A 25,262-nucleotide genomic window follows, 5' to 3' on the forward strand; every position below is an offset into this window, starting at 1 on the left:
AGGAAGGAAGGAACAAATGGAGGGAAGAAGGAAGGAAAGATGGAGAGAAGGGATGTCCTGCTTTCTCCTGTAACATGCTTTAACAGCCCAACAAATCTGCTTGCAGTTATCCTCAGGTAATGCCTCTAGGCTTTTATACGTGCTCTTTCCTTTACCTAGAATCCTTTTCCTCCCTCTCACATAGTCCTATGCCAGCCAACCTGGCCATGGCCAACTCATCCTTGAAGTCTCAATTAAAACATTACCTTTTCCTGGAAGCTCTTCCTGACCCTTAAAACATGATTTTTCTATACTCTCCCATAAGCTTTTGTTTATACCTCTGGCACAGTATAGAACAGGAGTCTGTAAACTGTAGCTTCCAGACCAAACCTGGCCTTCAGCCTGTTTTGTAAATAAAGTTTTACTGGAGCACAGCCATACCCATTAGTTTATGTATTGTCTATGGCTGCTTTCATGCTACACAACTGAGTTGAATAGTTGTGATAATAAATATGGCTGGAAAAACCTAAATTATTTACTATCTGGCCCTTTACAGACAGAGTTAATCAACACTTAGTGTAGACTGTTTAGCACAGCCTGTGGTAATTGATCCTTTCTATTTTTCCTACTAAACTCTGAGTTGCTTAAGGTCAGAGACCATACCAGTCTTGTTTACACCTGCATCTCAACATTTAATATAGTAGCTGAAACTTAAGGGTTAAGACAGTTTATTGAATGAATGAATGAATGATGTATCATATCAGTCAGAAAAAGAAAACCGGTAGAAAAACTCAAATTAGAATTATTCCAGAAAGGTTGATTTATAAAGGGACTATTTCAGAAACTGGGTGTAGCTCAGGGAACCAGGACTAGAAGCAGTAGGGCTGTTACCGCCCCTGAGCCAGAAGAGATGAGAGGAGGCAAAATGTTCTGGAACCAGGAAGAGGTCAGTCATGAAGAGGAACCGTGACATTTGGTGGAGACAGTAGCTAACCTGGATGACCTCTCAGGGAGGGAAGCAGGAGAATAAATACACTGTCCTCACTCTCTTCCCTTCCTCTATCTGCTGCTCAACTCAAAGCGAAATAAGACACAAGAGCCAGCCCTGTAATGTGGTCCAATCAGGTTAGTTTCCCAGGGTAGAGAGTGAATAATTGAAACTGAGGTCAGAGCCCCTCCACTAAGTTATTCTGGTTTGGCTGGAACCTGTTCTTTGCTAGTGGTAAACAAGGGGTCAGGCTGGACCACAAGACATCTTAATTCTGCCCCCCCACCCTTACCACTTTCCTAATCCCCAGATTCGGCTTTGGGATCTGGAATGTGAATGCATCACACCGTCTGAAGGCTTGTTCAGAAGCTTGTTTTCCTTGTCCTCAGACACTCCACTTCTCTGTGATTCCTATCATGGCCCTTGCTGTCACCACCCCATCACAATGCACTTGCTTCCCATCTGCTCCAGGTCTTCTGAGCTCCTGTTCTCACAGCAGTCTCAAATCTTTGATTGTTCACTCTCCATGGAATCTAAACCACATCTCTTAACATCTAAATTTTGCATATTCTTACATTGTTCTCTAAGTAGCTTGCAAGTCTCAGTTCATCTCCTCAACGAGACTCTAAGCTGACGGCAAGGTCTAAGCCATATTTTTTAAGGCCACTTGGTTCTGGGCCCCCAAAACACAAGAGTTATAGATCACAAAATTATTAAGACTTTATACGTTATGTTGTCCAGTTTCCTACCCATCACAAGTACATCATGTCTGGCGTGAGTTAACTACTAATCTCTGCTTATATACTCCTGTAAGAGGGAATTAATTCATTGTGAGGTAACCCTTCCAAGTTCACCTTATACTGAGATCTTCTTTCCTGAAACCCAGAAAGCAGCACTCTGTAGATACTTGTTGTGCAGGGGCAGATGGTCTTATCTGAACTGATGGTATGTTCTCTAACTCTGTACATTGTACCATCACACAGAAACATCTTTTTTTGACACCAGTCCTAACTTCTACCTCTGCATCCTCTTCCAACAAGTTGTTGGCTGTGAGTGAAAAATTAACCACCCCAAATGCTGTTTAGAAAGTGTTTCCTCACACAGTTTATCTCTTGAGCCTTAGAGCTGGTGTTCTTGGTCATATTTTATAAAAGTCTCAACAACAATACCAACAACTGGGGTTCAACAGATTTAAGTGATGTTCCCAAATTCACACAGCTAAGAAGGAAGAGGGGACTCAAATCTACATCTTATGGGTTTGGTGTTGAAGCCCTTTTCTCCACACTATGCTATTTTACTGGAGGTTGTTTTTACTGCTTCCTCTTCCCAGATGTGCCATGGCAAAAAGAATGTTTTGCTGGAATGCCGCAGAATGAATCAAAAGAAGGATGTGAATATACATATGCCAAGTTAGGGACAGTAGTCTGCCCTAGAACATTTTTGTTTCATTTTTTCCAGTGTTGTTCTGAATTCCTTGCCCTCCCTACCCCACCCAAGGTGTCAAGCAGATGTGAAAATACCACAAAGCTGCGACTCATAGCATTGGTTTGTGATTCACTGATTGGGATGGGGGAAAATAATGCTGGAGATTACCATGGTGATGCCTGTTTATGGAGGCAATATGGTAGATGATGAGCATCATGGCAGAAACCAGACATGGGCAAAAACAGCAAGATAGCACTCCCCCCTGGAGTTTGCAGAGGGGCTCAGCACTCCCACTGGCCCAGACCTCACTGGAAGACAGAAGAGGAAATGGGCTCTGTTGGCTGGAGAGGGGAGCAGCCAAACCACCAGGAGTGCCCTTTGCTTTCTTCAAGATGGGATGGGAAATTCTACTCTGTACTGCTCTGTTCTATTTATTTATTCATTTATTCATTCATTCATTTTTCTTCCTGCCAGAAGTTCACCTGATGCAGTAAATGCTTAGACTCTAGATGTAGATGGACAGCATGATGTGATTTAAAACAAAACAAAACAAAACAAAACAAAACAAAAACACAAAAACACTTGTCTTCTGCATCCAGAGAGCCCAAATTCACATCCTAGCCTTTGCCCCTTACTGGTTGTGTGACCTCATGGCAAGTTGCTCTGTTGGTAAAATCTAAGCTAGACTGGTGATGGAAGAGAGGATGCTTCAGCTTCCTCATGTGAAAAATGGGGTAATAATAGTACCTACCACATATGATTGCTGTCTGGGATAAGAGAGAATGAACATACAGTTTTTAGCACAGTGTCTGGTGCAGAGTTTGGGCCCCAGAACATCAGCTTTTGTTAATTCGTATCTTCAGTATTTTTATCTTGAAGGAAGATCGTAACACTTATGTTTCAGAAACTGTTGCAAAGAAAAAGGAAAAAAAAAGATGGAAAGTTCCTGACTCAAAGATACTGCATTTGTCCATGTAGACTGCTGTAACGAATAGGCCCCAAATTTCAGAGGCTTAAGAATTATTTATTGAATGTGTATTATGAATGTGAATTATTATTTATTGAATGAGTTTTATGTGGGTAAATGGAGAGACAGGGGAGGGAGGGTCTCTATTCTGTGAAGTCATTCAGGGACTCAGGTTCTTTCTGTCTGCCAGTCTTGGAGTCCTCCACTGGATTTACTGAATTCAGCCGAAGATGAAGGAAGAGAAAGAGCATGGAGGACTGAGCAAGAAGTGTTATGGGTCAGGCCTGAAGGCAGCACATATTGCCTCTGCCCACATAATAGTGAGAACTCAGTCACATGGTTGCACCTACCTGCCAGAGAAGCTGACAAATGTACACTATCTGTGTGTACCAGACAGGGAAAATGGTTCGGTGGACAGCTTGCCAGGCTCTGTTCAATGAATGGTACCCACTATTGTGATTACTAATAATACACCAGGGTGATTCTCATGGTGTCCTAAGGCCCACTTGGTGGGATGGACAACCTTAATTACACAGTCTTTACTCCTGAGAACAGAGATGAGGGCCAATTCTCACTTCATTCCTAGGATGACAGGGTATCTTTGGCCCCTTGTGATCCATCCTTGACCATATGACAGGACTGAGGATCTCAAGAGTGGCAGTCAGGGGCAGAAAGGACATGCCTTTGAGAGTTATCTGAAGGGCATTCCATTGTTAATGGTAAATTAAATATTCAGAAAATGTCTTTCTCTTCCTTTCTCTTCCATATCTGTATTGTGCCAAATGACTCATTTCAGAACTTAATGGCTTAAGACACAGGACTCACTTTAGTATTCTTCCTCATAGTGTCTGTGGGCAGGAATTCAAGAGTACTTCAGCTAGGTGATCTGGCCCAGGATTTCTCATAAGTCCTACCCAGATGGTGGCTGGAGCTAAAATCTCAAAGGTGTTGCACTTACGTGCCTGACCTCCAGGCTGGAAAGAATCAAACAGCCAGGGTGGAACCACCAGGGCTCCTTCAGCACCTCTCTGTCTCTCTCTGTATTCTCTTTCTGGTCTTCTTACGTGGCCTTAACCAGTGGCGACTCTAGGTCTTCTGGTCTTCCAATGTGACAGCTGAGGACTCTCATGCAAGTGCTCTGAAAGAGAGCCAGGCAGTCACTTCTTACCTCTTTTAAGCCAGCCTCAGAAATTCCACATCATTCCTACCCCAGGCTTGTCTAAGCAGTCATGAGGCCCGCTCAGGTTCAAGGGAGAGGGACACAGAGTGTACATGTCCATGGCAGGTTTGTCAAAGAAACAACTTGCAGACATGTTTTCCTGCCACCCCAAGTCCCTACCCCTCATCTAGAACCATAGTGGCTTCCCATCTCATGAGCAGGCTTGCAGCTGGTTTGGAACTCATGCTAGGTAGGCTAAGATATACTAATTCCCTCAAAGCCCAAAGCTGAAGGCTAAGAAATCTGGCTAAAGTTCCAGAGCAGCCTGGACTGGGCCGGGGGGGGGGGGGGAGGGGGGGGCTGGGGGAGTGATGGGCACATGAGGTACTGCAGCCTCTTCTCAGTGTCCATTTAATGAATTCTTATGTTCAGCCAAGCATGCTGGCAGTCTAGTTTGTGTTTCTTGCCATTCGAAGGTTGCAAGTAGGAGGGGCTGACATAGAGCATGGAGGCTCAGCGAAGTTAAGTAAAATACTGAAACTCACCCAGCTGGGAGTGGGGGGGATGGGGAAGAGATTTGAACCCTGACCTGTGCCACTTCAAAGCCCATGAACGTGTTCCCTGACCTCCTCCCTGGCAGTCAGAAGGATATGGAAATAGGTGTCATAGAAATGTGAGAGAGAGGCAGCGTGAGGGGCCTGCTGGTAGTGCCATCCTACCACTTATTGGTCACAAAATGCACCCCTCTTTCATCTGTAGGAAGATAGTCTCTTGGGGATCCCAGGATTCATCTGTAGGCACAGAGTTTGAGGTGCTGCAGGCAGCAGCTCTTGGTGCACTGAAATTTCAGAGTGGAAGTGGGGGGGTGCAGGTAAGAGGGATGCAGTTCAACTGATTACAGTAGCAGTAGCTGCCACGATTGAGTCTTTAACAAGTGCCAGATAAGCACTGGGATAAGCAGTGCGTACGTATCATCTCATTTGACCTTCCTAAAAGCTCTGGAGGTTGAGGTGATTACCCTCATTCTGTGGATGGAATAGCTGAGCCTCAGAGATGAAGTGAACTACCGGTAGGTCACTCACTAGGTGGCAGGGCAGGAAGTCAAACTCACGGCTGCTTGCTTCTGAAGCTCCGCCTCCCAAACATGGACTATGTGCCTGGGGCAACCCTATGACCCGTCCCTGCTGAAATCCTCAATGTTTCAGCAGAGCACACTATGTGCCCCTTCACATAATAAATATTAATTGAAAATATTGGTGCGATAGCCACCAGCACAAGCTGCTAAGATATCATGCTGTGTCCTGGTAATTAAACCCTGAGATGCATTGTCATATCTGCAATTTTCAGTGTCCCCAAACATCAGTCCCAACTGAGACTGGAGGTGAGAAGAATACTTAGAGTGAGGATAAGCATGAGATTCCTGTCTATGTGCTCGTTTCTAACCCTCACACGAGCAACTTTCTTCATTTTCCTGTGTAATTCTTGCTCTTCCTTTTACCAGCACTCCACTACATCTGAAAAGACTGTATACTGCCTCACTCCATCACAGGCTGGCTAAGAAACAACTTGGTTGCTATTTTTGGTAGTGGAAAACTGGATGAGGAAGGGAGGTGGTTCCCAGGTGAGGTTACCCAAGGACTCACTTGATTTTTATTTTTGATATTATTTTCAATACTAGGAGAATAATCCCTCCTCATACCAAGTATGAGAATCTGAAGATTGTGTCTCCATTCCCTTTATGCAGCTGTAGAGCTCCCAAGTCCCTCTGAGGCATGACTGATGGATGGCAACTTTAGGACTTGGATAGGTAAACCAAAGAAATAGTGAGCGTGTGCGTGGGGATCTGTCATGGGGAAAATGGCCTCTTAGTTCCTGAATGTTCAGGAGGGAGCAAAGTCATTTTACAAATACCTTGTTGAGGGGTGCCTGGGTGGTTCCGTCAGTCAGGTGTCTGACTTTGGCTCAGTTCATGATCTCACGGTCATGAGTTTGAGCCCCACATTGGGCTCTGTGCTTATAGCTCAGAGCCTGGAGCCTGCCTTGGATTCTATGTCTCCCTCAGTCTCTGCCCCTCCCCCACTCACGCTCTGTCTCCATCTCTTTCTCTTTCAAAAGTAAATAAAATATTTTTAAAAAATCTTAAAAACAAAACAAAACAAATACCTTGTTGAAACTACAGTGTGGCCAAAACCTGAAAAGTTTCTCAAAAAGGCATAGTAGATAGGAATTAATCACTCAGTATCTATTATTAAGAATTGTAACATATTATTCCTGGTCTTACTTGTTTATTTATTTTTGCATCTAATCTTCTTAGATAATTTTAGTAAACATATTATATATATATATATTTTATATATATTTTATATATATATATTTTATATATATATATATTTTATATATATATTTTATATATATATATTTTTATATATATTTTTTATATATATATTTTATATATATATATTTTATATATATATTTTATATATATATTATATATATATTTTATATATATATATTATATATATATTATATATATATTATATATATATATATTTTATATATATATTTTATATATATATATTATATATATATATTTTATATATATATATATATTTTATATATATATATATATAACTTGTTCATAGGTTCATTTTTGACTTTGGTTTTCTCTAACCCTGGTGTCCTAAGACCCATGGTACCCTTTTTCGCCAACACAAATATCACCATGATGCTTTCAGTTCTTCCATGGCAAGTTCTTCTCTTTGGGACCATTTTTGCAGGAGCAATCCATGTAGCTGCCTTTACCTAATGTATGAGATTAGTAAAATTACCTCCACTCTCTGCCAGGCACATACTTTCTATATTGGGGTATGGAGTTAAATGAGATATTATCTTTGTCCTCAGGGACTTTACAAACTAGCTGGAAAATAAATAGTTACCTAGGTAGGTACCAAAGTCAGTCGAGATTCTTTTGTTTTCAAGTCGTAGAAAATTCAACTCAAACTGTTTAAAGATAATAGGGATATGGGATAGACGGGCTCGTGTGATTTTGAAATACAGAAGTATTTGGCTTCAGCATGGGCAGGTCCAGATACTCATAAGATAGCACCAGGAATCAGTCTCTCTTTATCTTTTGACTCTGGAAAACTCTCTCTTCATAGTGGCAAGTTGGCTTTTGGCAGTGCTGAACAGCTTGGAAACCTAGTGGGGAGAGAGCTGTTAGAAATTTGAGTCATGTACGCATTTCTGAAACAATTCCTGTGGTCAGAGGGAGTGAAGATGCTTACAAGCCTAGCCTGGAGCTGGGAAGAGGGGCAAGCCTCACTTATGTGACATGATCTGAGAGTTGGGGGAGGGGACTTCCAAAGAAAAGTTGTTACCCAAAGAAGGGGCAACAGAAGCCAGGAAGCTAAATATAACAGGGCTCTACTACATATATAATGGATGGCTTATTCCATACAGTATCCTTAAGTTGGTTGGGCATGCTCAGGGGATGACATTAATCATTGGAATTACCTTTTCCTTGACAAGCAGCATTCCTTCAAGACTGTCTGGGTTGAATAGACCATAAACGTAACCTGCAAAAATCTGACCTAGATCTGCTCTCCATTGCAGTGACCTGGACAGAAATAATATTACCAGGATTACCAAGATGGACTTCGCTGGACTCAAGAACCTCCGGGTCTTGTAAGTAACGCATGGCTCTCCAGTGCATTTCATTTTCAACTCTTAGGCCTTGTGAAAATGTTCTGCTGCCCTGACATCACACCGTATGCACTAGGTGACAGGACTTACCATTCTGCAGCAGAAAGCACTTCATTAGTGTACCCAGGTTTTCACAGGTATCTCATTCTGTGTCTCCATGCTGCTGGCTAGGCTAGACCGATGGAAGAAATCAATTCCAGTGACAGGGAAAACAGAGGGCTATTCACAAATAAATCAAAAGGCCCAGCTTCTAGGATGACAGCAATGTCAGGTTGACTGACCATGCTACTCTTCCATAGAGATTATAATTTCTTCTCCAGCCTGTGCATTAAAAGAGCAATCAGAACAAAAGTTATTTATGTTGTTGCCTAATGGAGAGGAGGAGAGGAGGGAGGGGGAGAGTCAGACAGGGTCAGAGCCCTTGTTATACACCCACAGCTGTATAGACAGGTAGCAAAATTTGGGACGGGTATTGGTGCAAAAGGGGAGCAAGGATATCAGGTTTCCTTGCTAAATATTGAACACTTTAACCCATCCCTAAATCTGTCAGTGGTAAGAATGTGCCTAAAGGCTTGTCTATTGGCAAGTCTCGGACATTTAGAGGTATAGGAGAGGAGCAATTGGAGCCTCTTTCCTACTTTATTCAGAGGTTGATTTTGACCCATAAGTGTGGCTCCAGACCTGGAGCACCGTTTGGGCAATCTGGCCACTGCCTTGGTGTTTGTTGTGTTATGGAATTGTGGATGGCAAATGTCTACTAGAAGCAGTGGCTAAAGTCTTGGTATCTGAAGCCACCTCCTTTTTACCAATAGCCCTTTGTAATACAATGAATTTTGTGGTAGGGACAGGAAGCACCAGGTTCTGGTCCTGCATCAGAATTAACTGCCCATGGGATCTTAGGTGAATCACTGTACCTCTGTGGGCTTCAGTTTTCTTGTGTGTAACATGAGGAATGGCTAGTATACTAGTTTGCTAAGGCTGCTGTAACAAAGTACCACACACTGGGTGGCTTAAACAACAAAACTTATCACCTCACAGTTTCTGAGGCCTGAAATCCAAAACCAAGGTGTCAGCAGGTTTGGTTTCCTTTTGAGGACTGAGAGAGGGTGGGGATCTGATCTAGGCCCCCCTTCTAGCTTCTGGTGGCCTTGGGAATCCCTGGTTTCTAGATAATTGTCTTCTTGCTGAGTCTCTCACATTTTCTTCCTTCTATGCAGGTCTCTGGTTTACATTTTCTGTTTTTATAAGGACACCAGTCAGATTAGAGCCCACTCTAATAACCACAATTTCAACTTATTTACAATTTCAACTGAATTACCTCAGTGAGGACCTTATCTCCAAATAAGGTCACATTATGATAGCCTGGAGGTTAGGACATCAACATATGAATTTGGGGGGCATAAGTTCTTCTGACTCTTATAATTGTGCATTTAATGCTTTATGGTTTTAACATTTTCATGTAGTCTATTTATTCTCACTACAACCTGTGGAATATTACTTGTGCTATGTTGTTTTCCTGATTGAGAAGTAGATAGTACTGGGGTGCCTGGGTGGCTCAGTCGGTTGAGCATCCAACTTCCACTCAGGTCACGATCTCACGGTCGTTGAGTTTGAGCCCCATGTTGTGCTCTGAGCTGACAGCCCAGAGCCTGGAGCCTGTTTCGGATTCTGTCTCCCTCTCTCTGTGCCCCTGCCCCCATTCATGCTCTGTCTCTCTCTGTGTCTCAAAAATAAACATTAAAACAATTTTTTTAATTAAAAAAAAAATTTAGAAAAGAGAAGTAGATAGTAGTAATGATGGTGATGACAACCAATGTATATATGGTACCTTTCACAGACCAAGCTCTGTGTTATGTGGTTATTAACTCCTCTATGCCCAGGAGAAATAAGGGGCATAGTTGGTTTAGTTGTCCCAGCTTCACATGGCAGGTAACCATGTGGAAGAGAAATCAGAACCCTGAACATGTTCTTTCTGACCTCTGTGCAGAGCTGCTGTCCATTTACATTATAGAAATTTTAGAAAACCAAGAAGAAACAGCCTACCCATTTTGTAAATGCAGCCCTGATGTGCGAGTAAGTTGCTTATGTGAGTTTCCCTGAACACCAGTGTGTGGGGGCACTAGGATCTGAATGTCAGGCCTCCAGATAACAGATGTTTTCCCCTTGATGTGTTCTCCAGTCTGTGACATGTTCGCGCTCCTCTCACCATCCTCTGGGTGGGAGTGGTGGGGGATGGGGAGAGAAGGTGGAGGGCAGAAGGGGGAGACTCCACCCTCTGCCCAGTCTTTCTTTTGTCCTGAGGAGTCACATGTCTGTGAAATGACCAGCAGCTCTCACAAGATGTGTGTGGGTCAGAACTGAGACTGGGACAGGTTGAGGGAATTCTATGGCTCAATTTCAGGGTAATTTTATTGAAGAAATAGAGGTAGTAAACTCCTGATTCCAGGTCATTTGACAGCTTAAAGAACAAACATGTAACTTCTGTTTCCATTTCCGCCCCCTGTATCTGTTAGAGATTTCCTTTTATATAAGTCAGAAATTTTGCCTAATGTTTAATTTTCTAACCAAGTTAGCAAAGAAAACCCTTTGATTTTGTTACCATTACATCAGAAGACTAATAAAAATTCCGATTTCCATATCTGCTCTCTACAAATAAGAAAGTTTAAAATAATCACAAAAGATCATATTAATATCTTCTGTATGGTCTACAGCATTTCTTTGACTCCAGTTTATCTTTTGTTTAATTGGCACATTCTTCTTATTTTGATAACCAATGCCAAAACACTGCCCCTCCCCTGCTTTATAGACACTGTTAATATACTGTGTTTCATTACCTTCCTTATCAACTCAAAGACAATTCCATTCAAGTGGCCCTTTATTACTGTGAAAGAATCTGCTAGGTGGGATAGCTGAAATGCTTTCTAACACCAGTAAAATACCCAGACATTTAAACCATATTTTCCCTCACTCTATTCTTTTCAGCTGAGTAACCTAGACAACTATCTTTTTTGAAAAGCTTTCATCACACCTTAGCACATTCCCTATATCTGTTTCTTATTTACAATTTATAGTGAAGCCAGAAAAGACTCAATAGTCCTGAATAATTTGAGTTTGCCACCTATTTCCATGCAGAACTGTTAATACAGTGCAGGTGAATGGGCAAAAACAGATAAAATGGAGATTAGGGAACTTTGGTCTCATCGAAAGGCAATTTTCCCCAAATAAAGTACATTCAAGAAGATATAAGAATTGCCCATAACAATCCTTTGTCCCACAGAGTGGGAGTAAGGAAGGATCTCTTCTGGTGGTATCAATTATATTCCCTTTCTTAGTAGTCTGTTGCAAGAACTCTGCTATGCCCACGATGTGGGAACCAGCTTTACCCCAAATGGGGTTAATAAAAGAGTTAAAATCCACCCAGCCATCATCACAAGGGGCGATTTCCGATTCTGATCCAGTGTTAAAACTAAAAAAATAACAGTGCCAAAAGAGCTGAAAATGAACACAGTCTGTGTGTCTTTAACTCAGAACAGACTCAAACCATGGGCAGCCTTCTGGTCTTCCAGCCTTTCCTGGATCCCTGACCTCCTGCATCTGGTCAGTAAAATGAGAGCGATATCAGTGGCATTAGCACATTCTCCTGAACTGCATCCCAACCTAGAATTCTGGATGGAAGGTTCACAACGTCTGCATTCACTGATTCATTGATTCATCAAATGTTGATTATTCATTGAGCCTCTAAAAGTCAGGTACTAGGCTGGACTCTGATAGATCTAGGAATTAGATCTAGAAAGGAACCCTAGCTACCTTACCAGTCAGGATGCCAGCAGGAAAAAGATGGCACTCAGAGCTAAATAAAGAATTATTTACCAAAGTGTGGGCAAAGTTAAGAGAAACCAAGGAGACATGGTGCAGTTTCCTGGGTATAGTGACAACAAAGAGCCCCAGCAGCCCTCTGGGCCTCAAGGAGCAGTGGGAGGAAGTGGTTATCTAAGCCTACAAAGGTAGGAGCTACCTGATAATTGGACCTATGGTCTTAGGTAGAGGGACACAATCAACCTGAAATGACTTGGCAGGGAAGGAGGTGGCAATAAATCCCTCAGTCTCACTTTTGTCCTGCCCTCTCATCTCTTGCTGGTGACTTCCATTGGCTAAACCCAACTGGAAGCCAAAGTCAGAGAAGCTTCTTGAAGTGATAAAAGTTAGATTCCCAGAGCCTGAGCAAAGTGGAGAAGAGGAAGATATCTAACAAAGATATATTTGCATTTTTTTTTACCCCCCTTTCTGAAAGAAGCAGAACTAAAAGATTCATCATAGGAGGTTGGAGTTAAACTCCTTCAGAAACCCGGTGAGAATATGACACTCAGTCCCCATCGTGTTGCTCCTTGTTATTATTGGGAAGTAATCACAACAAGCTCTGTGATGGATTGATTGATAGTAAAAACCCAGCTAAACAAACCCCCAGCCACTAATATTGAACTAGCTCCCTGGTTAGCAAGATGTGCTAGTGTGAGTCTGTTAGCATTCCAAGGCACTCCTTGCCATATGGCAAAATGGAGAGGGAGAGAAGGGAAGAAAAAGAACATTTATTAAGCCTCTAATTGTACTCCAGATCCTGGGCTAGATAATTTATACACTCGGTTCCATTTTTATTCAGACAAGGACTTATGTGATGTTTTATTTATTTATTTATTTATTTATTTATTTATTTATTTATTTATTTATTTTAATTTTACAAATGAAACAGAGTCCCTGAGAGGTTGACTAGATAGCCCAATGTCACACCATCAGCCGGTAAGAAAGCAGGAAAGGGATTTTATACCAGATTTGGCAAGCACACCAGACTGGGAGTTAGGGAGTCTACCCAGTATACAAATAATTTTTCCTTGGGTGAGTCTCTTAGCCTCCCTGCTCCATGGTGTCCATATCTGTTAAGTAAGGAGGGCCAGCCTCCAGAGACAGAGTAACATGAATGTACAGACTGAAGTAGGTGAGGACGGTGGAAGACTGAGGAACCTGTGTGCCTTGCCTGACCCCATACTCAGTTCCCGCCAATTGTTGGTATTTGGAAATGCAGGAGCTGATTTTTCAAAAGGAGTTTCTTTTGTGATGTGATGTGATGTGATGTGATGTGATGTGATGTGATGTGATAGTGATTTTTAATTATTTGTAAAAAAAAAAAAACAAAAAAACTCACAAAAATGTAGAATGTCATTGAACCCAAACAAAATACCCTTATCATTCTGATAGTCTCAGACACCTCATGCATCCTAGACTAGACTTCCTTGATATAAAATCAATATGTTATGCAGCCCAAAGTCCTCTTTAGCTTTTCATTTGTCAAAAGCCTTTATTAGGTGGCTGTTGTGCTAGGCAACTGTGTTAGGGCTAGGAATATGATGACGAGCAGAAGTTCTCACCTTCTTGGGCCGCCTGGGTGGCTCAGTCGGTTAAGCATGCGACTTCAGCTCAGGTCATGATCTCACAGTCTGTGGGTTCGAGCCCTGTGTTGGACTCTGGGCTTACAGCCCAGAGCCTGGAGCCTGCTTCGGATTCTGTGTCTCCCTTTCTCTCTGCCCCTCCCCTGCTCACGCTCTGTCTCTCTCTCAAAAATATAAAAAAAAAAAAAAAAAAAAAAAAAAAGTTCTCACGTTCTTAGTCCTTACACATAGTGGGAAAGATGGACTTAAAAATAAATGCAAAGACCCAAGTGTTAAGCCCAAGAAGTACAGGGGTTATAAAATGCCTTGGAGGTGGTGGGCTAGCATAGATTCAGTTGTTTTGAAATGAAGGCCAAACCTTCCCTAAAGTTTCCTTCTGTCCTTCTGATTTTCCTTCAGGTGCTTCAGGGCACCCCTCCTCCTGCCTAATCCAGAGGAACCCTAGACTCTACCTTCCAAACAAACATCCTCCAATCACAGATGCATCCTCCTAAGTCTCATTCAGTGACCAGGGTTAGTCCTAGATGGAAACTGTGCAGCCTCCATATTTCCCTTCCCTACTGTTCAGCTAATCCATTTTAGGCTGCCATTTTTTTTTAATTAGGAAAACAAATGTTTCATTGTATACTCAATTCTTAGGATATGGCGTATGCAGGAATCAACCTCGCTTAATTAGTGGAGGACTTTGGAGGTCAGCAGAGTTCGTGGCTGGACTAGCTTTTAAAACCATCACCCAGATGTTGGGAACAGCCAGGCCCTGGGCAAGCAGAGTTCCTGGCATGGGCAGTTGTCCAACAATAGGGTCACCCTTCCTGCTAGGTGACCCAGAGACAGTGCACAGAGAAGGCCCTTTTTAATGAAGTATTTTTGAATCCTTAGAGGAGGGAGCTCCAAGGGAAGAGATGCTGAATATATGTGTGGTTTTCATAAGAAGCTGCTTTTACCTCTTCCTTTTCTGTGCAACATCCTGCAGTGCTTGGGGGGACATTTGCTGAGAACATTCTTAAAATAGAGGCATGGAAACCAATCTGTCAGGTAGAAGTGTGCAGGCGGCGAAACCCTGGTTACCGTGACACCAAGCTGGCATGTGAATTATCTTGTCCCACCAGACTGATCCCAGCTGGGGGGCGGGGGGCAGGGCAGAGTGTTGTGGGAGGGGCTGAGTGACCATGCTTGCTGGGCCTGTTGCCTAGCATGGAGACCCCTTAGACCGCTTGTCCTTGACCACTGCTGTCTCTGTGGTTCTAGGCATCTGGAAGACAACCAGGTCAGCGTCATCGAGAGAGGCGCCTTCCAGGATCTGAAGCAGCTGGAACGATTGTAAGTATAATACAACCTCCTTTCTTGAAAAGTCTTTTTTTTTTTTTTTTTTTTTTTTTTTGTAAATTGACTTCATTGCGACCTTGCCAAAAAAAAGTCTCCAATGTTTAATAAAATGTTTGCTATTTTATTTAAAGCACATCAGATGCATGTTAAAGAGACATGGAGATCCTTTTAAACTCTTTTGCTTTATTTTATTTTTTTAAAGTCTTTCTCTTCAAAAGATGCTAGATTTGGCATCTGGGCTTTGTTTTTCTTCTTCCCAGGCTTGAGCCGTTGCTATTGGTATCTGTACATGGGGGTCCTTCTGGACCAAGCCTCAGCCTTCCCTTTTGCAGAGGAAGGAAGCCAGAAGCCGGTTATCCCTGCCATGGAGGCCAGTGTCAGATACGCTCTATTCCCCTGCATGGGTAGCAGGCTCCCTCGTCAGGCCCTCTCCTCCCCGAACCCCCTCTGCCCCTCACAGGAGAAGGATGGGAGAGTGGGCAGTACCGCTGGTGTGCCTGTATCTCCTCTGAGCATCAGCCTGTGTCAGGGAGCCCACATGTTTCCAGGAGAGAATGTGGTGCCAGGGTTTAAAAATAGGCTGCTGTTCTGACTATCAGAGGGAGAGATGAAGAGGGATGGGGATGGAGATGGATGGAGCCTCCATTTGTTTTGGTGATTAATGCCTTTGCAGAAAACTCTTGGGTCACTTTGATGGGGTGCTGCTCAGATGGTTAAGTGGGCAGCTTCACCTTTCCTCAGTTAATCACATCTGGCAGCTCATAACATATGGAGATTTGCTTCCTGCGCTCTAAGTGGGGATTGTCCCCAGGAGCACTTAGTCATGCTGGTGGGCGGCTCTCTTCCCCGTTTCCCTCTACATCCTGGTTGGCCTGACATTTCAGCCTCTTTCTCCTGCAGTTGGGGAATAGGGCTGCAACAGCTCCCTGCTCCATCATCCTCCCTAGAAGGATCCTGTTCGATTTACCTATTGCCAAATCTCGTCTACAGAGATGGGGTTGGGTGAGGTGGAGGGCCTGCCACCACCACGTTAGCTTTGTGATCCGCCATCTTTTCCCTTGGAGTCATTGCATCTGGGGCAACACAGCTATTATCCAGCAAAACCCTTTACTGCTCCTCTTTTGTGTGAACCGTCCCATTTATTGCTCTCCTTGTAGGTCATAGGTCAGCATATGTTCTGTTGTTGGTTTAAAAATGTGAGGCACCTGGGTGGCTCAGTCGGTTAAGTGTCCAACTTTGGTTCAGGTCATGATCTTTTGGTTCATGAGTTTGAGCCCCGTGTTGGACTCTGTGCTGACGGCTCAGAGCCCAGAGCCTGCTCGGATTCTGTGTCTCCCTCTCTTTCTCTGCCCTTCCCCTGCTCATGCTCTGTCTTTGTCTCTCTCAAAAATAAATAAACATTTAAAAAATGTGACATTTATTTTTTTATAAAGGAAAAGATTTCTAAAAATAATGAATGCTGCCTCTGTTTACATTTATATTTTTAAGTTTCTTAAACTTTAAATTCTTCTCCTTATTTAGACCAATGGAAAAATAAAAGTATTTATTGAACCTGGTTCCTTTGTATGAGATATTAAACATTTCTATGGAAGAGTAAAATATATAGTCCCTTGTGTTTTATGTTAATGTTTATTGATTTTGAGAGGGTGGGGGGAACATGAGTGGGGGAGGGACAGAGAGGAGGAGAGAGAGAATCCTAAGCAGGCTCCGCATTGCCAGCAAAGAGCCCGATGTGGGGCTCAAACTCATGAACTGTAAGATCATGACCTGAGCCAAAATCAAGAGTCGCACACTGAGCCGACTGAGCCATCCGGGCGCCCCTGTACAGTCCTTTGTGAAAAGGCCACCTCTTGCTTAGTCTTCTGATTAGAAGGGTAAGCAAACTCCTAATTTATTCATTTCATGATTGTTGGGAGGGAACTAATTGAGTGCCTTAGACATGCTGGGAACTATGCTGATGTTTTATGTGCTATCTGTTATTTTATCCCCATAAAATTCCTGTGAGGTGTTACTACCCTCATTTTGCAGATGAAGAAACAAAGGCTCAGGGAGGTGAAGCCAAAGAAATGTCAAGGGTGGGGGGCAGACAAAATTCAAAGCCACATCTGTCTGACATCAAAGTCCTACACCCTTTCATACTTCTGTGCTCGGACATTAGATGAAGTGTGATCTTTAGCAGTGGCCCTGCAAATGGCCTCTCACATACGCACTTAACTCCAGGGAATATCAGTGAAATATGCTGGCAAAAGGCACTTTTCTTTGGCATGGTGAACACAGCTGAAATACTGTGCATGTCTGGGGGACTGAGGGGATTACAATTGCAGGGTAAACCTGGCTGTTTCTCTACTTTGGTGTATTAAGAAGCTAATGCTAGCTGCTGTACTAGATAAACCCTCAAATCTCACAGCTTAACACAGTGGAAGTTTACCTCTTATTCATATCAAACCCAGTAAGGGTGTTCTTGGTTTCTGGGCCTCTCCCCTTCAAGGGGAGAGTTGGGGACACAGGCTCCTTTTACTCTTCAGGTCCGCTATCATTAAACCTTGGCTTCCAAGGTACCAATGTGTGTCTGAATCAAGCCACTGGAAAACAGCATGAAGGGTTGCACGTGGAAGGTTTTCATGGGCAAGACCTAGAAAGAGTATATATCACTTTCACCATTATATACCTTGGATTAGAAATTGTTCATGTGGCCACAGTAATCTGCAGGAGAGGCTAGGAAAGGTAATCAAGCTATATGCCCAGGAAATAGAGGAAATGGGGTTAGTGAAAAGCTAACCAGTCTCTGACTTATAGTGCAAGTGATCTAAAGAAATGGTTGGGCAAGAAGGAGAATGGAAGTAGAGGTAGCTGGCTCAGTGTGCACAGTTAGATGGGCCCCTTTAGTTAGGGTTTCCTGGTGTCAGTGAGGGGGAGGGTGTATGTGACATTATCCTGATGTGTTATTCTGGTGTTGGTTTTCCAGTCTGCTCCCAGACAGATGAGAGCTATAGAATGGGAAAATGTAACATATTTGTTGTTAACAGCTAAAGAAGTAGACGGCTGATTGTGCCGTCTGTAGCTCTCACTCCTGGCTTCCCTTACCTGTGTCTCCGTATTTTGTGGTAGATTCATCTTTGTCATACTTTGAAATACAGCCTAGAAATGTTATGGGTTTTGATAATTCATTTCTGAAGTACTGATTTTCATTATGAATGGTCTTTATTGGTTCGATCTCTTGAGCCTTAATGAGGAAGGAGAGAGAATTCTGTCCCTCACGTCTCAAATCTGAGTTCTTCATTCTTCCATGAAAGGCCTCTGCTGTAGACTGAGTAAGGTGCTTCTCCTCACATACAGCAATGATTGTCCTTATGACAGCACTGATCATACCATGTGTTAATTCTCTATTTGCCTGATTCTTCCTCCCCAAAACCATAAATATGTTGAAGTCAGAAATCCTGTTTCATTAGGTCTTAATCTCAGAGCTTTGCACAAGGCATGATGGTTAGTGCTTGTGGAATACTTATCAAATACTTGGGTTTTTGTTCCTTACCAGTGGTTCTGAACTGGGACCAATCCCCCCACCCCCCATCCCCACCCAGAGAATACTTGGCAATGTCTGGAGACATTTTTGATGGTCACGACTGGAGGATGCTACTGGTATAAAATGGGTGGAGGTCAGGAATGCTGCTAAACATCCTACAATGCACAGGACAGTTCCCACAACAGAAAATTATCTGATCTAAAATATTAACAGTGCTGAGGGTGAGAAACTGTGCTCTTTATTTACTATGTGTCAGGTAGCATCACAGACACTTGACGTATGCCATCTCATTTAATCTATACAATATTATGAGGTTAGAATGACTGTGTCCCTGACATGACAATATAAAATTCAGAGCATTGCCTTTAAAGTTGTATTTGTAAATATGTCTTCCCTACATCTAATTTAGCTACATCTCACTTTTGGTTTCCCAAAAGAGGATAGGGTAGAGGACCGAGTTAAATGAAACCAAGAAGCATAAACAAATCCCGTAGGTGGGACATTCTACAAGACAACTGCCTTGGTCTCTTCAAAAATCAATGTCATGAAAGACATGGGAGTTGGCAGTTGCAGATTAAAAGAAGCTTAAGATATAAACAGTAGCAAAAAGTTGGAAGGGTCAATAGAGTATAAGTGTTCTAAGATCTTTGAATTAACCAGGAAGTGATAATATCACTAATGTTTATTGCTTTATCAAATCAAGGATGCATGTTGCAATCTGTAGGATAGCTTCTAGAAAGAATGGTTTAAAAAATATAATAGCCTAGTAGAGGAAGAAAGCACATAGAATGACACAAAGAGAAATACGATTCATTCAAATCAGGGATAAAAGGAAAGAGAAAGGAACATAGGACAAATAAAACACAGAGAAAACAAATAGAGGATGATCTTAAACACAGAAATATCACAATTATTTTGTATGTAAACAGGTTACTCCTCCATTTGAAAGGCAGAGTAGATAAAATAACAAACAATAATTATATGCTTTATACAAAGACAAACATTAAGCATGAAGATAGAGACAAATTGAGAGTAAAAGGATGGAAAAGATACCATGAAAATATGAACCAAAAGAAGGTTGGTGTGATTCTGTTAATACTACATAAAATAGACTTTTAAAAAAGTAACGCTGTTGGAGATGAAGAAGGCTATTTCATAATGATAAAGGAGTAAATACACCAGAAAAATAGAGAGAATCTGTATTTGTATGTGTCTAAAAACATAGCCTAAAAATACACAAAGCAAATATTGACATAATTAAAAGGATAGGTAAGTTTATATTCATAGTTAAGATACTGTTATTGTAATTAGTGGGATAAACAGATACAGTTATTAGTAACAACACGGATTATTATGATATTAGTAACAATATGAAGTATTATTCATAACAATGTGGAATAATATGACAGACTTTGCAGATCTGACCCAAATCATATGTAGAGAACACTGCAACCAAAAAATGTAGAATAAACATTTTTTTTCAGGTGCATATGAAACTTTTATCAAGCACTGGTCTACAATCGGGTCTCAACAAATATCAAAGGGTTGAAATCATATGGAATATTTTCTCTGACTACAGCAGCAGAAATTTTTAAGTCAATAAGAAAACAATAACTGGAAAGTTCAATATATTTGGAAATTGAGAATTATACTTCTAAATAAAATCTTAAACTATCACATGGAAACTGGAAGGTATATTTTCTGAATGTTAATAAACACACTGTATATCACACAATGGATTATAGCCAAAGCCATGCTCAGAAGATAGTGTATAGTCTTTAAGCTATATTATTCAAGTTATGATATATGCTATCATATACTTAAATTGAAGTAAGGATAAAATCTTGATGAAAGAACCCATCTTAAGAAGCTAGAGAAAGGACAAAACAATAGAAGAAAGGAAGTCAGTAAAAGCAGAAGTATATGAAATATAAATATAAAAAAAAAAAAAAAAAATATATATATATATATATATATATATATATATATATATATATATATATTTTAAAACTCTGAAAAGCCAAACTTTCATTCTTACAACAATAAAATTATAAAAACTAACAAGACTGATCATAAAACAAAAAAGAGGGGCACGTGGGTGTCTCAGTTGGTTAAACATCCAACTCTTGAGTTTGGCTCAGGTCATTATCCCAGGGTCGTGGGATCAAGCACTGCGTAGGGTCCATGCTGAGCATGGAGTCTGCTTAAGATTCCCTCTCTCTCCTCTTCCCCTACCCCCAGCTCTCTCTCTTTCTCTCTCAAAACAAAAATAAAACAGAACAAAGGAATACAAAAAGAAAGAAGTAGTCTTTCCAATTGCCAGTATGAAAGATAAAAAGGAGGACATTTGTATGAATTTTACAGATTAAAATGATAAAAGAGTAGTTTTTTTAAAGTTAATTTATTTTGGGAGAGAGAGAGAGAGAGCACGTAAGCAGGGGAGGGGCAGAGAGAGAGGGAGAGAGAGAACCCCAAGCAGGCTCTATGCTCAGCAGGAGCCCAGCACAGGACTAGATCCCACAACCCTGGGATCATGACCTGAGCCAAGGTCAAAAGCTGGATGATCAGTCAACTGAGCCACCCAGATGCCCCAAGAAGAAATTTTGAACAACTTTAGTTCAATGATTTTAAAGATTAAGTGAAATTAAAAACTGAAGCAAGAAGGGATAGAAAATCTATATAGTCCTGTATTAAAGAAATTAAATCTTCAACTGAAACACCCCACCCAAATCCATTTACACTCAGATGGCTTAACTAGTGAATTCTACCAAAGTTTTAAGGAATAAATAATATCAACATAAAATTATTGTATAAAAAGAATGGACATTTGTCATTTGGACAGTATAATTTTTATGGCAAAATCCAACAAAAACATTTCAGGAAAAAATATAAATCAACATATTTTATTAATATTTATATGAATTTCCTAACAACATATTAGCAAAGAGAATTTAGTGGTACATGAAAAAGATATATTAACAACCAAGCTTGAATTATTCAAGGAATACAAGGTTGGTTTAATATTTAAAGATCCCTCTCCTATATAAAAAAATGTGAAACTACTAGGATAGCAAAGCCAAAGACACACACATCTACAATAAAACTAGTTTACAAAGTATCTTAGTAAACTCTTGCACCCCTGATAAAAGTAGACAGGGAAAAACAATCGATGTTTACAAAACCATTGTGTTATCTCATCTGTGTAGGACAAAGCAGAGGCAAGCCAATTGAAATTCTTATGACTCTGGGAGCAGATCACTTAAATGACTAATATGTAGTCATTGGAAAACATAGTGGCCAGCCTGAAAAAGGCTGCCAAAAATGGAGGGGAGCTGGATTAGATGCATTTCATGGTAAGTACAGAGGAACCATGATGTGATAATGACTTATATAGTAGTTGGAGTATTCTGGGCCCTATAAATTCTTTAACAAAAACAGGGCTCTTTTTCAAAGAAAGGCCTAGCATTAATAAGTAATTAATAAGTAACCTGAGAGTAGTTGATCAGAACAGGAACAATAGTAGAAATGAAAAGAGAACTTCTTCGTGAAAGTGTTAGAAATCACCAGAAGAGTTAGATCTCAGAAAATACAAGGCCGTGGTTTTCATTATTTTGTGCAAAAAAAAATAAATAAATTAAAAAAAATAAAAAAAAAATAAAAAGCAAAGCAAGAATGAACTCTAGACTCTTGAAGCTAAAAAAGCTATCAATTCCCACCCCTTCCTCATAAAACTACAGGAATTTATTTCATTTAAGAAATAACCAAAAAGATTATGGTTGAAGATCATACAAAGTGCTTTTTCATAAGAAAAATTAAAAAAGTAAGAAGTATAATAACCTTTCTAGAAACAATGAAAACATGCAAGAAAGTGGTACCCACAAAACAGATGAAAACTATAATAGAATAGTTCAAAACCAGCTACACAAATTTAAGGTCTTACAAACTATAAAAATAAAACATAAATTTGAATAAAAAAACTCAGAATTTAGATGATTAGAGAAAAATAGGATTTGAAAGGAAGGATAAAGAACGCAGGGAATGATTTTGAAATAAAAGAACTAATTTAAAAATAAATGCTGTCAACTCTGAAGAAGAAGAATGAACTTGAACTTGGAGAATCACACTATCCATTTCAAGACCTATTGTAAAGCTATAGTAATCAAGACAGCATGGTATTGATGAAGCAATAGACATATGAATTAGCAGAACAGAATAAAAAAGACAGAAATAGACTCATTCAAATATGGTCAACTGGCTTTTAACAAAAGTGCAAAGACAACTCAATGGAGAAATAGTCTTTTCAACAAATGATACTGGGACAATTAGATGTTCATATGTAGATAATTGAACCTAGATATAAACCTTATATCTTACACAGAATTCAATTCAAAGTGGATCATAGACCTGAATGTAAAATGTAAAACTACTAGACTTCTAGGAGAGACAAGAGAAAAAATGTACATGACGTTGGGTTTAGGGATATGTTTCTTGACATAACAACAAAAGCATGATCTATAAAAGAAGAAAAAAACTTGATCAATTGAACTTTATTAAAATTAAAAACTTATGTTCCACAAAGAACACTGTTAGGGGAATGGAAAGACCAGTCACAGACGGGGAAAAAATTTTTGCAAAATGCATATCTGACTTGCATACAATATATACAAAGAACTTTCAAAAATTTAACAATAAGAAAGCACTTCTACCCCCACAAAGAGAAAGAAATGGGCAAAAGATTTGAACAAGTACTGCATCAAATATATGCAGATGGCAAGTAAGCATATGTAAAATTCTTGATACCACTTTTTTAGGGTAATGCAAATTAAACAACAATGAAATATCACTCCCCCCCCTTAATTATAATGGCTAAAATACTAAAAACTGGTAATACTAATTGGTGGTGAGAAGGTAGGGTACTAGGGACTCTCATTTATTGCTTGTGGGAATGCAAAATACTATAGCCACTATGGAAGACAATTTAGCAGTTTCTTACAAAGCTAAATATAGTCATATCTTACAGTTCAGTTCAGTGTTTAGGGGTGCAGAGAAGAGGGGATGGAGGGTTGAATAGGTGAAACCATGGGAAAGGAGGGGCTTAGGGTGGTGAAATTATGCAGTATGATACTAAAATAGTGAATATATGACATTTGCATTGATGAAAGCCCATAGAATTTTATAGCACAGAGAGTGAACCTTAATGTATGAACATTTCTAAAAATCATTTAGAAAATTGGAGGATCCCAACATGGAATACAGACTGTGACGATGAATGTATGAATCAACCTCTTAAAGGTAATGGGGAAAGTTGCTGACCTAAATGGATTTGAAAATGAGCAGAGGGAACCACACACATGAACTGTACTGTGGTTGATAAAATTTCCCACAGGAGTATGGGTTACTCTGAAATCGCTGTACATGTGTATTGGAATTGAACAATGGATGGTGGATGGTAGAGACAGGTTTCTCATTGCTGAAATGCATGGTTACAGACAAGCAATGAAGAAAACTATAATGATCTTTGTGGCAATGGATAAGAGTTGGAGACATCAGTATGAAAAAATGTTTAGTCTGATAAAGATATGTTCACTTAATATAGATGGATATATATAGAAATATATAGATATAAAAAAAAAGAAATATATTGATATGTAAATATACATAGGCTTGTACACAAGCAGATACGTCCTTGTTCTCTTAGCAGGAGAGCCTAGAGGCAGTGACACCACAGCAGCAGTGAGCATACCTAGTGTCCTGATCTTGGTTTCTAATACCATTGTCCAATGAAAGGGAACTAAGACTCTTGGAGAAATGGGTTGATTCTAGGACTTGGTATGAGATAGGTTGTACCAGAAAGGAAGTGCTCAAAACAAAACAAGACAAAACCCACAATTAGGGGATATATGAAAAGAACATAGAAGCAAACCAAAAGAGCTAACTGCCAAAGCTGAAACCATTTCAGCAACAAAGAAGCAAATCAGTATTGGGTTATAACCAAAGTGTAAAATATTCATGAGTCCATACTGACATAAGTAAATGATTGAATAAATAAATGAATGGGGAGAGGAGAAATCTCCCATTCAGGAGAATTCTAAATGATTTATGTAGATTTTCTGTTCTTAAGGAGGAGGAACATAACTCTCCACTCCTTAAATGGAGGCTTTGCACAGTGACTTCCTTCAAAAGAGTACTGTATGAAAAATGGCAGAGCATAGTAATTTCACAGTGGAGAAATGTGACACACACTACTATCTCAGCCAGATGATCAAGACCAATGTCCAAAGTGGTAAGTCATGTTGATAGTATGTACCTTTGATATGATGTAATGAAAATAGCAGTTTACATCTGTGATCTCCAGCTCAAAAACCCCTACCTACATTCTAATGAGAAAAACATCAGAAAAATTCCAGTTGAGGGACATTCTTAAAAACATCTCAACAGTCCTCAAAACTGTCAAAGTCATCAAAAACAAGAAAAGTCAGTGAAGCTGTCAGAGCTAAAAGGAACATAAGGAGACATGATGACTAACTATAATGTGACATCCTTGATAGTATCCGAAAAAAGGGGAAAAAAAAAACCATACAGGTAAAAACTAAGGGAATCGAAATAAAGTATTGACTTTAGTTCATAATAATGTATCAATATTGGCTCATTAATTGTGGCAAAGGTACTAATGTAAGACATTAATGATAGAGGAAACTGAGCAGGGGATATATGAGATTGCTCTGTGCTATCTTCCCAACTTTATGTACATA

At 40.3% G+C, this 25,262-nt stretch overlaps 1 protein-coding gene across 2 annotated transcripts in view; it reads left to right on the forward strand.

Annotated features, from left to right (window-relative positions):
- SLIT3 (slit guidance ligand 3) overlaps window positions 1-25,262 on the forward strand; it is a 594,982-nt gene that overhangs the window by 37,672 nt on the left and 532,048 nt on the right. For both annotated transcript variants that reach the window (XM_042947171.1, XM_042947176.1), the window contains exons 2-3: window positions 8,131-8,202; window positions 14,910-14,981. In XM_042947171.1, coding sequence (XP_042803105.1) covers window positions 8,131-8,202; window positions 14,910-14,981 — 144 coding nt within the window. The remainder of the gene's footprint in view (window positions 1-8,130; window positions 8,203-14,909; window positions 14,982-25,262) is intronic.

The sequence above is a fragment of the Panthera leo genome, chromosome A1 (genome assembly GCF_018350215.1).
Source record: "Panthera leo isolate Ple1 chromosome A1, P.leo_Ple1_pat1.1, whole genome shotgun sequence".
Taxonomy (NCBI): domain Eukaryota; kingdom Metazoa; phylum Chordata; class Mammalia; order Carnivora; family Felidae; genus Panthera; species Panthera leo.